The sequence below is a fragment of the Panthera onca genome, chromosome F1, assembly GCF_046562875.1.
Source record: "Panthera onca isolate mPanOnc1 chromosome F1, mPanOnc1 haplotype 2, whole genome shotgun sequence".
NCBI lineage: Eukaryota > Metazoa > Chordata > Mammalia > Carnivora > Felidae > Panthera > Panthera onca.
This window is the reverse complement of record NC_138355.1, coordinates 43,186,571-43,200,176: the sequence shown is the minus strand read 5'-3', so window position 1 is coordinate 43,200,176 and position 13,606 is coordinate 43,186,571. Positions and strand designations below refer to the sequence as shown.

At 48.6% G+C, this 13,606-nt stretch overlaps 1 protein-coding gene across 8 annotated transcripts in view; it reads right to left on the bottom strand.

The window, feature by feature from the left end:
* Positions 1-2,076: 2,076 nt before the first annotated feature.
* Positions 2,077-13,606, bottom strand: part of NAV1 (neuron navigator 1) — a 269,569-nt gene continuing 258,039 nt past the window's right edge. For all 8 annotated transcript variants that reach the window (XM_078440775.2, XM_060644073.3, XM_060644074.3 and 5 more), the window contains 13 exons: positions 13,001-13,197; positions 12,551-12,743; positions 12,290-12,458; positions 11,400-11,497; positions 11,137-11,232; positions 10,738-10,897; positions 9,821-10,056; positions 8,849-9,003; positions 8,635-8,706; positions 7,946-8,142; positions 7,087-7,205; positions 4,901-5,098; positions 2,077-2,975 (listed from right to left, as the gene is read on the bottom strand). In XM_078440775.2, coding sequence (XP_078296901.1) covers positions 2,880-2,975; positions 4,901-5,098; positions 7,087-7,205; positions 7,946-8,142; positions 8,635-8,706; positions 8,849-9,003; positions 9,821-10,056; positions 10,738-10,897; positions 11,137-11,232; positions 11,400-11,497; positions 12,290-12,458; positions 12,551-12,743; positions 13,001-13,197 — 1,986 coding nt within the window. In that variant the 3' untranslated portion in view covers positions 2,077-2,879. The remainder of the gene's footprint in view (positions 2,976-4,900; positions 5,099-7,086; positions 7,206-7,945; positions 8,143-8,634; positions 8,707-8,848; positions 9,004-9,820; positions 10,057-10,737; positions 10,898-11,136; positions 11,233-11,399; positions 11,498-12,289; positions 12,459-12,550; positions 12,744-13,000; positions 13,198-13,606) is intronic.

The window sequence follows — 13,606 nt, the reverse complement described above, 5'->3', positions numbered from 1 at the left end:
GTGCGCAACTGTAAACAGGGTCCCAGGCTCCAGAGGGAAAGCTGAGGCTGCAGTGCTACCTCATTAGACGGGAACACGCTTTTTGGAGGAAAGCAACTAGAGACCTGGGCTAAATGCAGCAGTCAACTCAGAGTAGAGGGTGGTGGGTCCCAAGAATAGAGATTAAAATTCATACCAGGAGAGGCCTCCAGAATCAACCTGTTGAGGATCCAAGGAAAATTCCCGGTGGTATCCATGGTTACCAGGGAGACAAGAATCCCTTTGGGGGTCTGAGGCAGTTGGAATGGAGGAAGGGGCTCTCCCCTTTCCTTTTTCTCAAGTAGCCAGTAACATCCATCCTAGAAGGCACTGGCTGGGCAGCACCAGAAAGTAGAGAATTAAAGGCTCAACCACCTTATCAAGGTGGCATTACAAGTCTGAGCCTTGCCATGGGACTGGAGCTAAGGACAGGGTTCAGAAGAGGCCTCGGTCCAAAGAAGGCCCATCCGGTCTTCCCTTCCTTCCAAGTTAGAACACCCAGCTTTGGGGTGTCCTCATTCTGCACAGCAGAGACCTTAAGGCAGTGATTTCAGCACCATCCTTGAACAAACATCCTCTTCCCACCACAGAATTGCATATTTTACAGCTGAGTTGGTTGGGGATCTTCACAGCTCACGGACTTAGCAGCAAAAGCAGTAATAGTCTCCATCATAGAGGACCCTGTCATCCCTGGGAGCTACCAGGTGAATGCAGAAGCTTTCGTGGGGAGCAACCCGAACCATCTTTTGGACCTAAATGGAAATATCCTGATGTGAAGAGTCCGATGCATGTATTCCTTGGTTGGGGAGGACAGAATGGTCCAGGTTCATACGCCTAGAAGTTCTGATAAGGTCTTGTGCTACTTAGGAATCTGAACAACAAGTGCTTGGACCCAGGCTGATCACATATCTTTGATCTGCAGAACCCTGAGACTTCATCTTTATCAGGCGGTTCAACCTGGATCTGGTCCCACAGGGTCTTCCAGAAATGGCGGGAAGAGAACTTGCCCACTTGAGATAAAGCAAGATTCCGTAGTCCTTCAGGGTCCATCTTGACTGATCCCCAGACCTTCTACCCCCCGTGTATTGGACATCTAATCAAAGGCTTCTTTCTAGCTGGCAACTTGGGTTTTGGCTACATTTCTTAGATGATCCTGAGGGTCTAGATAAGAAGATGTGCATTTAATGGAGGTTAAGATTTCCTACTAGGTTGTGAATATAAGGGCTCAAGTCTTGTCATTTTTTTTTTTTTTTTAAACCTAGTGACAGACAGTGAGTACTCCGTAAGTGTTTGTTGAATGAAGGCATACAGACTGCCAGACCTTTGGGGCAACTTCTGCTACAGGTGGATCCCTTTGGAAGGCAGATCTTTGCCACCAAATCAAATTCCTTGAGCCTTATATTCTGACTGGGAGTATTTCACACGGATGTCCAGTCTCTTATAGGTGAATATTTACTTGTCAAAAACAAATAGTAAAGGCCAGCTAGGGATTTTGGATTCAGTTGAGCAGAGTGGGTGCCATCAGAATAGGGCAGTGAGGGGCCAAACAGGCCACAAGACAAAGGAATAGTTCTAGTTTCCTGGTTTTCCTCCCAGTCCAGTGTGAAGCTCAGAGTAGATCGTCTATCAACACGGGGCGGTACCCTTTTAAGTCAGAGACTGACAGCTGAGCATCCAAGCAAAACGTGTGCTTTCTCAAAAGGGAAGTCAAGGTTCTTCTACTTCTGTCTGAGCCAATGCTTCATGTCTCATATAAGTCCCAAGGACGCCAGAGATAGTGGGGTGGCAGGTATCTAGCTAGGGCCAGTTAGATGGCATCAGATTCTCCAGAGAAAACCCACTTGGCAAAGCCAAACTAGGCCCAGGAAAAGCAATCCAAGCATTTTGTGGGCATGAGAGGAGATGGGGGGGGGGGGGGGGGGGCAAAAGAAAGAAAGGAAGGAAGAAAGGAAAAAGAAAGAAAGAAAGAAAGAACGAAAGAAAAGAAAGAAAGAAAGAAAAGGAAAATCAATAGGCACATGGGAGGGGAAAAAAAAGAAACGAAACAAAAAGCGAAAATAAAAAATAAAAAAAGTAGGGTTTATTGACTGTCATGCATGTTAAATTAGAGGGTGTAAGACAGGGCTAGCAGTCTTTCTCTGAAGGCTGGAATGTTATTTTTGTGGTGTGGTGACTTCTGAGATAGGCAGCCATCTTGTCATCATCCCTTATGTCATCCAGGGATGGGCAGCGCTCTCTCTACCTTGGCAACTGTTTCCTCTCTCTCCAGCTTCATCTTTCCTTTTTTTTTTTTAAATACCTTTTACAGATTGATTTAAACATTTTTTAAACCACATGCTTCTTTTTCTTGGCTCCAGCCAGATCTCTGGGGGAAGAAGAGTGATTGGCAGTGGTGACAGAACTCGGAAGGGTCTGTGAGAAATTCTGGGGAGCTTCCACCTCCCTCAGATTTCCCCACACAGGGCTGTCTCTCTCAGAGCTGTTCATGAGAATCATTTAGGAACTGCTGCAGGTTTTGCTGATGTCTTCTGAGCCCCTCCCCAGAAAGCCTAGGAGTTTCTAATTGAGACAAGAAATCAAGGAAAAAGACCCAGAATCATCTTTTCCCCAAAGTCATGAGAGGAGGCCAGTAAATGGATCTAGGGGACACAAGTTTCCAAACTCCACCCCACCAGTCCTTCCTAGGAAGTTCTCGAAGGTGCAGCACCAAGAACCTGCCCTCTTCCTTCACCTCCTCCTCCCCCTCCTGTTCTCCTCTTGGGCCGGAGAGCCAGTGCTCTGGAAGAAGAGAGGGGAGAGGAGGAGAGAACGTCGCTCCTGCCGGCATTCTGCTGTCCGGGGTGACAGGGACTGTTGGGCCCTCAAAGTGTGGCCTGGAGGTTGGGGTCCAGGATGGTTTCTCGATCTGGAGACTCAATGTAATTGGCAGCTTCTTGAAGCTTCAGCAGCATGGCCATCTAAAAAGGGCAAAAGGATGGATTAATGAGGGTTGGGACTCAGGGTCCCGCCCCCAGAAGGGAAACCTAATACAATCTAGATCCTGGGTCTGATTCTTGTTTCGTAAGTGATTTAGAGCCCAGAGAGTTTACAAGTGGCTCATGAAAAAGCAGCAGTGAAGGGGCACCTGGGTGGCTTAGTCAGTTGAGCGTCCGACTCTTGGTTTCGGCTCAGGTCGTGATCTCAGGTTCGTGAGATTGAGCCCTGCATCGGGCTCTGCACTGAAGGCGTGGAGCCTGCTTGGGTTTCTCTGTCTCCCTCTCTCTCTGCCCCTGCCCTGCACCTACTCTCTCTCTCAAAATAAATAAAAGAAAGAAAGAAAAAGAAAGAAAGAAAGAAAGAAAGAAAGAAAGAAAGAAAGAAAGAAGAAAGAAAGAGCGAGCAGCAATGATTACTTAAACCCTGTCTGTAAGCATGTGTGTGTGATGTTCAGGAGTGTGGCTGAGACATAAAGTGCCCTGCCGTGAGCTGATGCCCAAACAGCGGAGACCCCCTCTGCTTCTAGGGCACTCACACTCTAGAAAAGGACAGAAGGCGCATACACACTGACTAATATTGGGAGGGATGTGCAAAGTGGCCCTAAGAACATCTGTGTCTGTCAACTTCTTCCAATAGATGATAACCAGTGTTATCATGAACCAGATTCCCCTGGCTCACATACCCTAGTGCTCTGTGTCAAGTCTAAACTCTTCAGTGTAATTCACCTCCTTCCTTCTTCCCTCTTTACCTCTCACTCTCCCCTGGTTCTTCAAGACTATGACCCTCCATTTTAGCTAAGTACGCCTGGTTGGTTCTTTATCGAATCTTCTCTCTACCCTTTTATTTACATGATCACTAACAGTCTTCCAATTTAATGGCTTTTTCTTACACAGATAAGTACATTTTTAACAAAGTCAAAATTGAAATAAAAGTGTATTATGTGGAAGAATTTCTTGCAAGGTAAAACTGCAAGGTCACAGAAGTTGTGCACATTGAAATTTTAATATAAGCTGCCAAGTTATCTTCGAAAATGACTTTGTTAATGAACACCCCCACCAGCAGAGTAGGAAGCCTGTGCTTCCAAACACACTATTTTTGCAGTGTGAAATGGTTATCTCCTTATTTGGATGTGCATTCCCGCAATTACTAGAAAGGTTACGGATCTTTTTATATTTTTATTGGCCGTTTGCACTTCCTCTAGTCAAATGCCTATTCATATCTTTTGTCCATTCTTCTATTTGGAAATTTTGTGGCAAGTTTTATATATTCTATTTTTTTTAATGTTTATTTTTGAGAGAGAGAGAGAGAGAGACAGAGTGCAAGCCAGGGACGGGCAGAGAGAGAGAGGGAGACACAGAATCCGAAGCAGGCTCCAGGCTCCCAGCTGTCAGCACAGAGCCTGACGCGGGGCTCGAACCCACGACTGGACCCATGACCTGAGCTGAAGTCGGACACTTAACTGACTGAGCCACCCAGGTGCCCCGGGAAGTTTTATATATTCTAGATACCAATCCTCTTTTGGTTACAAGCCTTGCAAATATTTGCCCCTAGTTGGTCACTTGTCTCAGACTGCTTCTTACAGGGGCTCATGAAATCCACTGAGCTGAGGCAGTCCTCAGGACAGCACCAGAGCACAGAGGGAGAGGTAGTGACCACGCATCCTACCTGGGATCTGCCTGAGACTTGGGTCTTTACTAGAGTATATCTTGCCCGCATGCATTATTATTTAGCTTAAGCTAGGTTGCAGGCATATGATCTTTATAACCCAGGATTCTGAGAGTTGAGCTCCTCACTGACCTCCTCCTAGTCCTGGGCTTGCTGATACCCTTCAGTGTCCATCAGGGTATGCATGAAAAGTTCAATTCCATGATACTCTTACTTTTACCTTAGAATGGCTTCTACTCACCAGAGGGTCCGAGTCCAGAGAACTTGGGGTGCTATCTTTGACTGTCCTATCCTCGGGAGGTGAGGCAATGCTATGAGGGCCCACGGTAGGTGGAGGCAAGTGGTACAGCTTCGACTGGTCTTGTTGGGCTGATGGCCAGGGAAGAGTGTCCCGGACCCACTCCACTGGGTCCTCCCAAGCAGCTTTCTGTCCATGGACCTGGATAGAAGGGGAAATGTGAGTACTGGCAGAGGAATCCACAGGTAGAAGCTTGCTCATGCAGTCTCCTGATGGTCATACGGACTTCCTAGATGGAAAGCCTTGAGGCTCTGATCCCCCACGGAATTTTCTGAGTTTCCCAACAAAAGAAGTAAGTTGGTGTTGGCTGGTAAAACTACTTTGGAGGATAATTTGTAGACTGTGTTAAATACTTAACATGTACCCATCTTATGATCCCATAATTTTACTTTTTGAGTAAGAAATTCTCCCACTTTAGTAATCATATCTTCGTCTAAAATGTTTAAAAATTTTTAAGTCAAAAAATTTTTTTAATGTTTATTTATTTTTGAGAGAGAGAGAGAAAGCGAGCGCACGAGTGGGGAGGGGCAGAGAGGGAGACACAGAATCTGAAGCAGGCTCCAGGCTCTGAGCTGTCAGCACACAGCCCAATGTGGGGCTTGAACTCACGAACAAGAAGATCATGACCTGAGCTAAAATTTAACCGACTGAGCCATCCAGGCAGCCCTAAATTTTTTTAATGTTTATTTATTTTTGAGAGAGAGAGAGATGGAGTGTGATTGGGGGAGGGGGAGAGAAAGAGGGAGACACAGAATCTGAAGCAGGCTCCAGGCTCTGAGCTGGCAGCACAGAGCCCAACGCTGGACTCGAATTGTGAAATCATGACCTGAGCCGAAGTCAGATGCTCAGCTGACTGAGCCACCCAGGTACCCTTAGTAATCATATCTCACAAAAAAAATTCTGACTTTGGAGCACCTGGGTGGCTCAGTTGGGTTAAGCATCTGACTTTGGCTCAGGTCATGATCTCGAGGTTCATGAGTTCAGGCTCCTTGTTGGGCTCTGTGCTGACAGCTCAGAGCCTAGAACCTGCTTAATGCAAAATTAAGTGAAATAATGTTTTCTGGCATCAGTTTCATAGATAGTGTCTCTAGAAATTTACCATGTCCTTAGGGGATATCTATTACAATAACAAATTACTATTTATGTTTTATTTTTTATTCTTTTTTGTATTTTTTTTTTAGGATCCAAAGCAGGCTGTATACCCTGACAGCAGAGAGCCTGATGTGGGGCTTGAACCCAGGCCATAAGATCATGAGGTGAGTGGAAATCAGATGCTTAACCAACTGAGCCACTCAGGTACACCAATAACAAATTACTTTTATGGAAAATATATGGCCAATAGGGGTCCAGACATTGCATTATAGTTCACTAGGGCTGGAATAGACTATAGTGATCGTTATGTCCTACTTCACGGGCAAAAAAACTGGGGATGTTTTAATAAAATGACCTCTTCCTTTTGCATTCTTATTTGCATCCTTCTTATTCTAACTTCTAAAAATCTTTTCACATATTTCACATCTTCAAAACAACCCAGTGATTTAGGCAGAGCAGAATTTATTATCTCCTTTCTTCTATAGAAGGATGTTTAAAAAGGTTATGGAACTGGGCCAAAGTAACATTTTTATTAGTAGTTAATAGTAGGGTTTTACTTAATTCTTAGCTTGGTGATTTCTCTATTTGATCCTCTTTTTTAAAAATATTTATTCATTTTTGAGAGAGTATGAGTGGGGGACGGGCCAGAGAGGGGGGCGACAGAGGATCTGAAGCAGGCTCTGCACTGACAGCCCTGAGCCCAATGTGGGATCTCACAAACTGTGAGATCATGACGTGAGCCGAAGTCGGATGCTCAAAAGACTGAGCCACCCAGGTGCCCCTGTTCTGATCCTTAAGAGAGAGGTCTGAGTTGGGCATGGAGCCAGAAGGCCCAGGACTGGACAGGTCACAGAGACAGTGCTCCCATAGCCATTTGCTAAATGGTGACTGGAGACACGGCCTTACTCTACCTAAGAGTAGGAAGAGAACCTAACTAATCATAGTAGCTTCATGTCTAACCTTGAAGAGATATTCTGCTTTGTTTGGTGGGACAGCCTGACCTTGGGGATTGAGTAGAGTCAGACGGTAGGGCTCACCTTGATCCCATCCTTCGCTCCTTCCTGTAGGTAGGGAATGATAGAATTGTTCCACAGGTCAATGAACCAGGTCCGGAAGTCTTCAATGCCAATGGGACAGGACAGAAAGAAGCAAGGGCCTAGGGAAAAGGATGAGGCCATTGAGATGGCTGAGAACTCAGCTCTCCCTAGTCATCTCTCTCTTTTACTTCTTAATACCAGGCAGAGGGATCTGATAACTAAAGGAGCGAAAGAAATGTATTTTTTTTAAAGTCTATTTATTTAAAGAGAGAGCAGGAGTGAGTGGGGAAGGGGCAGAGAGAGGGTGAGAGAGAATCCCAAGCAGGCCCCTGCTGTCAGCACAGAGCCTGGTGCGGGGCTTGATCCCACGAACCATGTGGTCATGACCTGAGCTGAAACCAAGCCGGACACTCAACTGACTGAGCCATCCAGGCGCCGGGGAATAAAAGAAATCTAGAGTCAGGCTGTCCTGAGATTGTTGTCAAGACTAGTGGGAGCGGCTGCCTGGCTGGCAGTGTCATAAACATGCTTCCTCACAAGGTAGAAGCAAGGTGAGGGAGTGATGGGAACCTCTTCCATTCCCTCCTGAACACTTTCCTTCCTTTTCCCTGTTAAGTGTGGGAAAAATGAGGGAGCGGGGTTAGCTTTCTGCTGGTTGAAGTGATTTGCCCCCATCATGGGGCTAACTGTAAGGGGAACACTTCTTAAGTCATTAAGTGGACCTGGGTCTGAAGCCCTGAGGCTTGCCACTCCTTTACATGCTGAGGACTCCAGAAAGAAAGGGGACCATCCCACCGGGTGGCAAAGTCGGAGAGGAAAGCCACCTTCTGACCCCAAGGTGGAAGCTGAACCCCAGTACCGATAAGGAAGTCTGAGGTGCTGTGCTTCTCAAGGAAGGTGTGGAGATGGTACCACAGCTTGGGTACCCAGTCGAGCACCCGAAGCAGCTCTTCCTTGTTGGCATTGATGTCGCTGTCCGACTCTACCAGCTTCCTCCTCAGGTAACGAACCAGGAAGCCATTGGCTGGCTCCACGTTGTTGGAGAAGGTCAGCATCCTGCAGCCAGGAATGGGGAGAATGGGGTCGGGGTGGCAATGCGGACACTGTCGGTGCTCATCCCCTGCCAGTCCGTCCCTCCTCCTGCCTGCCTCCCACTGATGCCCGCTGGATTTCTTTTCAAGTAATAGTGGGCTCGGCAGAACTCAGGGCAGTAGCACTGGGCAGGCAGAGCTGACCCTCAAATCAGTGACCCTCTTCAGATAACCCTCTGACCCTAATGACCCAGATGGGGAGGTGGTGTGTGGGCAGAGAATCCAAATTACAGCGTCCTAGCTTCAGCCCCTAGTTTTGCAGTTTCTTCCTCTTCTCGAGGGGTCTCCTCCACCCCATCACTGACATGGCAAATATACCTAATCTCTCTTCCCAGCCCAGAGGCCCCGCCTAATTCGCTTTCCTTCTGCTACTGCCCCTCTAGTTGGATCCTGGGATTTAACTAGTTCATAGAATCTTAGGTAGGGTTGGAAGGTTCATCCAGGGCACAGTTCTTACCTGAAGCTCAAGTGCAAGCCATGATTGGGTGTCATTTTTACCGGCTGATTGGTGGTACCTATAATATAAGGACTGTGGGAGAAGGAGGAAAAAGGTTTACTTAGACTCGTTTTAACACTTGCTTTCTGCTATTTAGGCCCAATGGCAAGCTCACAGGTTGGACCGACCAGGCTCTCTTCCCACTGTGGTGACTTTGGTCCTGAGTCCCGCTTACCATTTGTGGTACTTGCAGGTGAGAGCCCCATTGACCAGCTCACTGATGGAGCCTGCTTCACTCAGGTCATCCAACAGGATCACCAGGGGGACATCCCCAATTCCTGTCTCCCGGTCTATCTGGTTGGCCAGGTTGGAGAGATACAGTTGCAGATCCTGAGATAAGAGAAGGGAGTGGGTCAGCACTCAGGAGTCGAGAGCACTTGGATCAACCTTGGGAGGAAGGCTTCCGGAGAAGCTATGCTAGTTCTGGGTTTCCCTGGAGCCTTTGGTTCCTGTTTGATGCATTTTAACATGCGATTGTAGAAGCACGCTACTATGGACTGATAAACCATGGTCCCAAAGGCTCCAAGGCAACCATCTTAAGCAGTGCCTCTTAAGTCCCCGAAGGGTGGGGATCATATTGTCTATCCTACATGGCTTTTCACTGGGTTGGCACCATGAGCCACTCCAATGGACGTGCCTCCCCGTGCCGGGAAGAGCCAAAATTTGAAGTGACTTCAGAGTGTTCAAGAGACATCCGGATTTGGCAGGGAACCGCATAATGTATAACGTTTAATTCTGAGTGCTTCTCCCCAGAAAGTTCAAAGTCAAGGTAAAATGGAAAAGAAATACTGAAAAGAAAGGTAGAGGGAAGAAAATAAAAGAAGAGACGGGATTTTCAGGGTTGGCAGAAAGTGAGGTGGAAATCAGGGTGTCGTTTAGTTCAGGATCAGCAAAAGGGAAAGGAGTGTAACAGAGGCCACGGGAAGAATGGAGAAAGAAGGGAAGGGAAAAGTGTGGAAAGAAACTGGGGGCAGAGGAGGGACTAGGAAAGGGGATGCAGTGGGATGGGAAAGAAAAGAACTCTGAAGGGAGAAGATTCGGGCAAAGGGGAGGAAAGGGAAAAGAGGGGGTGGGGAAAGGCCTGGGCAAGGCTTTGGGGAAGCAGAGTCCCAGGCAAAGGCCGGGGGGTGGGTCAGGAGGCAGCCACCTTGCAAGACTGTTGGTGCATGTTGAAAGTGCTGACGATGCCCTCCGTGACCTCGCGGCCGGAACGCTCCACCAAGTATTCAGCCAGCCGGTTGGTCAGGTAGGTCTTCCCTGTGCCGCTGGGGCCCGAGAGGACGAGGCGCCGGTGCTTGAGCAGGAGGCTGATGTAATGCTGCATCATCGGCTTGGGGACCAGCGTCTCAAACACCAGGCTGTCGACGCACTTCTCCTTCAGCCCTGAACACCCCCCCCCGCCCCAGAGAGCATGAGCCACGACCAGGGCCCTGAGGACGGCAAGGGCGCCTGGTGGCATTTCTTTCTTCAGAGCCCACTGAAAGAACTCAGAACCACTTGCCCTGTGGTTCCACGAGAATCCCCAAACCCCTAGTTTTGAAAATGCAGATCTTATTTTTCCGGACATGTTCTGAGCTATGGGTGTGTGGGTGGAGTGAGAAACCCAGGCTTCCTAGAAATTTCTCTGGGAAAAAAATGGCCCTGGGAATAAAAGTTAGGATTGGATCTTACTCATCTTTTTATTTTTTATTGTTATTTTTTAATGTTTACTTATTTTTGAGAGAGAAAGAGAGCAACAGAGGGTGAGCGGGGGAGGGGCTGAGAGAGCGGGAGACACAGAATCCGAAGCAGGCTCCAGGCTCCGAGCTGTCAGCACAGAGCCCGACGTGGGGCTCGAACCCAGGAGTCGTGAGATCATGACCTGAGATGAAGTGGGATGCTTAACTGACTGAACTACCCAGGCGCCCCTTCCTGATCTTTTTATATCTCTCGTCACTTAAGTACAGCGACCAGCACAGTATAGCCTCTCAGTAAATCCTTGTTGAACGAATGCGTGACGGATGGTCTGATGTTCCTCTCCCTCCTTCACCCTGTATCGCTGCACCCCGAGAGACAAAGACTGACCTTTGAGGGAGACCGATATGTTGTTGACGCCCCGGCGGCAGGGAGGCATCTCTGGGGGCTCTGCATCCAATACTCGCTTCACATGGCTGATGCTATAGCCATGGATGGACTCGGTGCTCAGTCCAAGGGTGGAGGCTGGGTCCATCTTAGAAATATAGTCCTAACCGACAAGAAAAGGAGAAAAAAAGGAATAGAGAGGAACACCAAGATGATACAAACACAGATGTACAAGCCACAAATTTTAGAGGGAACACAAGTAGACAGAGTAAGGGAGGAACATGTTTGTCCTAGTTAGCATTTCTCCACGAAGCATCAAAGGTCCCCAAGATCCCAATGCCTGGATGGCTGAATTTCCCATGAGAAGATGAACCACCTTTGTGAGTACATGTATCCCTTTACCTTGAACACTTGGAAAACGGCTTCATCCAGCATCTTCCAGTCAACTTTTCCACTGACCTTGCTACATCCCAGGAAGAATTCCTGTTGCTTCAAGTCCTATACGGCCAAGGCAGAAGGATGTGAGCCTCAGTGCAGATCACTCCAAGAAAGGGAGGGATCATGAAAGGCATTAGCATTGGGGTACTCTGGTTTGGGGGTATTCAGAGACGCGATTTTCTTGGATAAAAACAATAGTGTGACCAGGCCTTCTTGAAGTTCCTTACCCCTTTGATGATGTGCTGGGGGGGCATCCTCACCACCACCCGAAGGGTCACTTCCTCCTTTGGACCACAAGTACTGATGCCATCCATGGGTGACAGGTCTGTAGACGGTGAAAAGAACTATTGGCTTTAGGGGGCACCCACAGGCTTTCCTAAACCTTCCAGTCATCATCCTTTCCAAATAAGTATTTCTTTCTTTTTTTTTTTTTTTTTATAAAATTTTTTTAACGTTTATTTATTTTTGAGACAGAGAGAGACAGAGCATGAACGGGGGAGGGGCAGAGAGAGAGGGAGACACAGAATCGGAAGCAGGCTCCAGGCTCTGAGCCATCAGCCCAGAGCCTGACGCGGGGCTCGAACTCACGGACCGCAAGATCGTGACCTGAGCTGAAGTCGGACGCTTAACCAACTGAGCCACCCAGGCACCCCTCCAAATAAGTATTTCTTACAAAAACTGAAGCCCAAATGAAGGTTCAAGGACCAGGGTCACCTGGGTGGCTCAGTCGGTTAAGCATCTGACTTTGGCTCAGGTCATGATCTCATGGTTCGTAAGTTCGAACCCCACATGGGGCTCTGTACTGACAGCTCAGAGCCTGGAGCCTGCTTCGGGTCTGTCTCCCTCTCTCTCTGCCCACCCCCAACCCCACTCGTGCTCTGTCTCTCTCTCTCTCTCCCTCTCTCTCTCAAAAATAAATAAGCCTTAAAAAATTTTTTTTTAAAAAAGGTTGAAGGACGCTAACAACTCTTTGTGTCTCACAACACTGGCATCTGCTTGGTTTAGGCATCGTTCCCTCCGTGACCTAAGAAAGATGCCACCTGTACAAGTGGAATGGTGTCACAGCGAACCCCTTTTCTTCTTTCCACCCTTAAAAGTTCTCCTCCCAAACAGGTACCTGTGTCTGTGAGACTTGGGCTGAAGGAATGTGTGAGGGCAAGGCCCAGGGAGCGGCGAGGGGACGATAAAGCAGATGATCCAGGGACCTGCCCTGGCGTGGAGCCTGATGAGGGGCCGGGGGCTACCTTTAGCCGGTCATTCTCCGCTTTCAGCAGGTCCACCTCCAACTGTGGCGAGAACAGACAGGGTGGGGTTGCAGGGTTGGACAGATCTCGAGCCTCGGTCTTCCCTTTCCTCAGCTCTCTGCCCAGACACCGACCTGCATGTTGTGCATCGTCTCCCGAAGTTGGTCCAGTTGATGGGCAGAGTTGAGGGCTTCCAAGCGGATGTCTGTGAGCTTCATCTCCTTCTCCCACAGCTCGGAGCGCAGTTCTGATACTTCCTTCTTCTCAGGCTCCTCCTCCTCGTTGCCGTGGAACAGCCTAGTGTGGGGAACCGGGTGGGCGGGGCCCCTGTAAGAAAGTGAGAGTGAAGCCAGGTCATGTGGGGAAGCTCTAGAGTGACTAGGGGACACTGAGACCCTTGGCTGGTAGTCTCGGTTCCTCCTGCCCTGAGATAATCAGTAGCAGGAGTGGGAGGGAAGGTCCATCGCTGGCCTCACATGCTCCAGGAGACATCTACAGTGCAGGGGCAATCGATGGGCATAGCTGCCAGCTCTGGCCAGCAGCTTACATAGTACTGGGCAGGGTGGCGGGCAGAAAGCACTTACTCGGTGACATCAATGCCCACAGAGGAGGAGTTGGAGGACTTGATGGAGGGCGAAGCGGTCTCTGTGGAGCCGTGCTGTAGTTTGGGGGATGAGGGGGCAGAGGAGTCGGGTGTGGCAATCTCCTCAATATCAGAGTATGAGGAAGCTGACTTGGGTCCCTTTTTTATGCTGAAGGCTTTGTTGAAGGAACTTCGAAGCTAGAAAAAAGCAGATCCAGGCAGAGAGACGTCAGGGCTCCACTCCAGAGACTGGGTGAGGACTGGTCTGGGATTTCTGAGACAGAGAGCTGTACAGACAGGGTATTTGCTTGCTGTAATTAAGCCTCCCTCTTAAGGCTTCATTGGCTTCATGGAATATGGACAGAAGAGTTGCCTAGAAATTAGGGCTGAGAGAAAGTGGAATGTTCTGGTTCACCGTTGTAGGCTATGGGAACTTCTTGGGTCTGCTCTCTCCCACGGGGGAACTGTGCCCCCGAGAAGGGCAGAGAGAAGCCCCCGGAGGTCATATGGTGGCCAATCTCTCAATGACCCCATCCCACCTTCTCCAGCAGACCAATTACTGCTTGCTTAGTCTAGAGCCTTGCTCACTTTGGGTCTCAGGATCCAC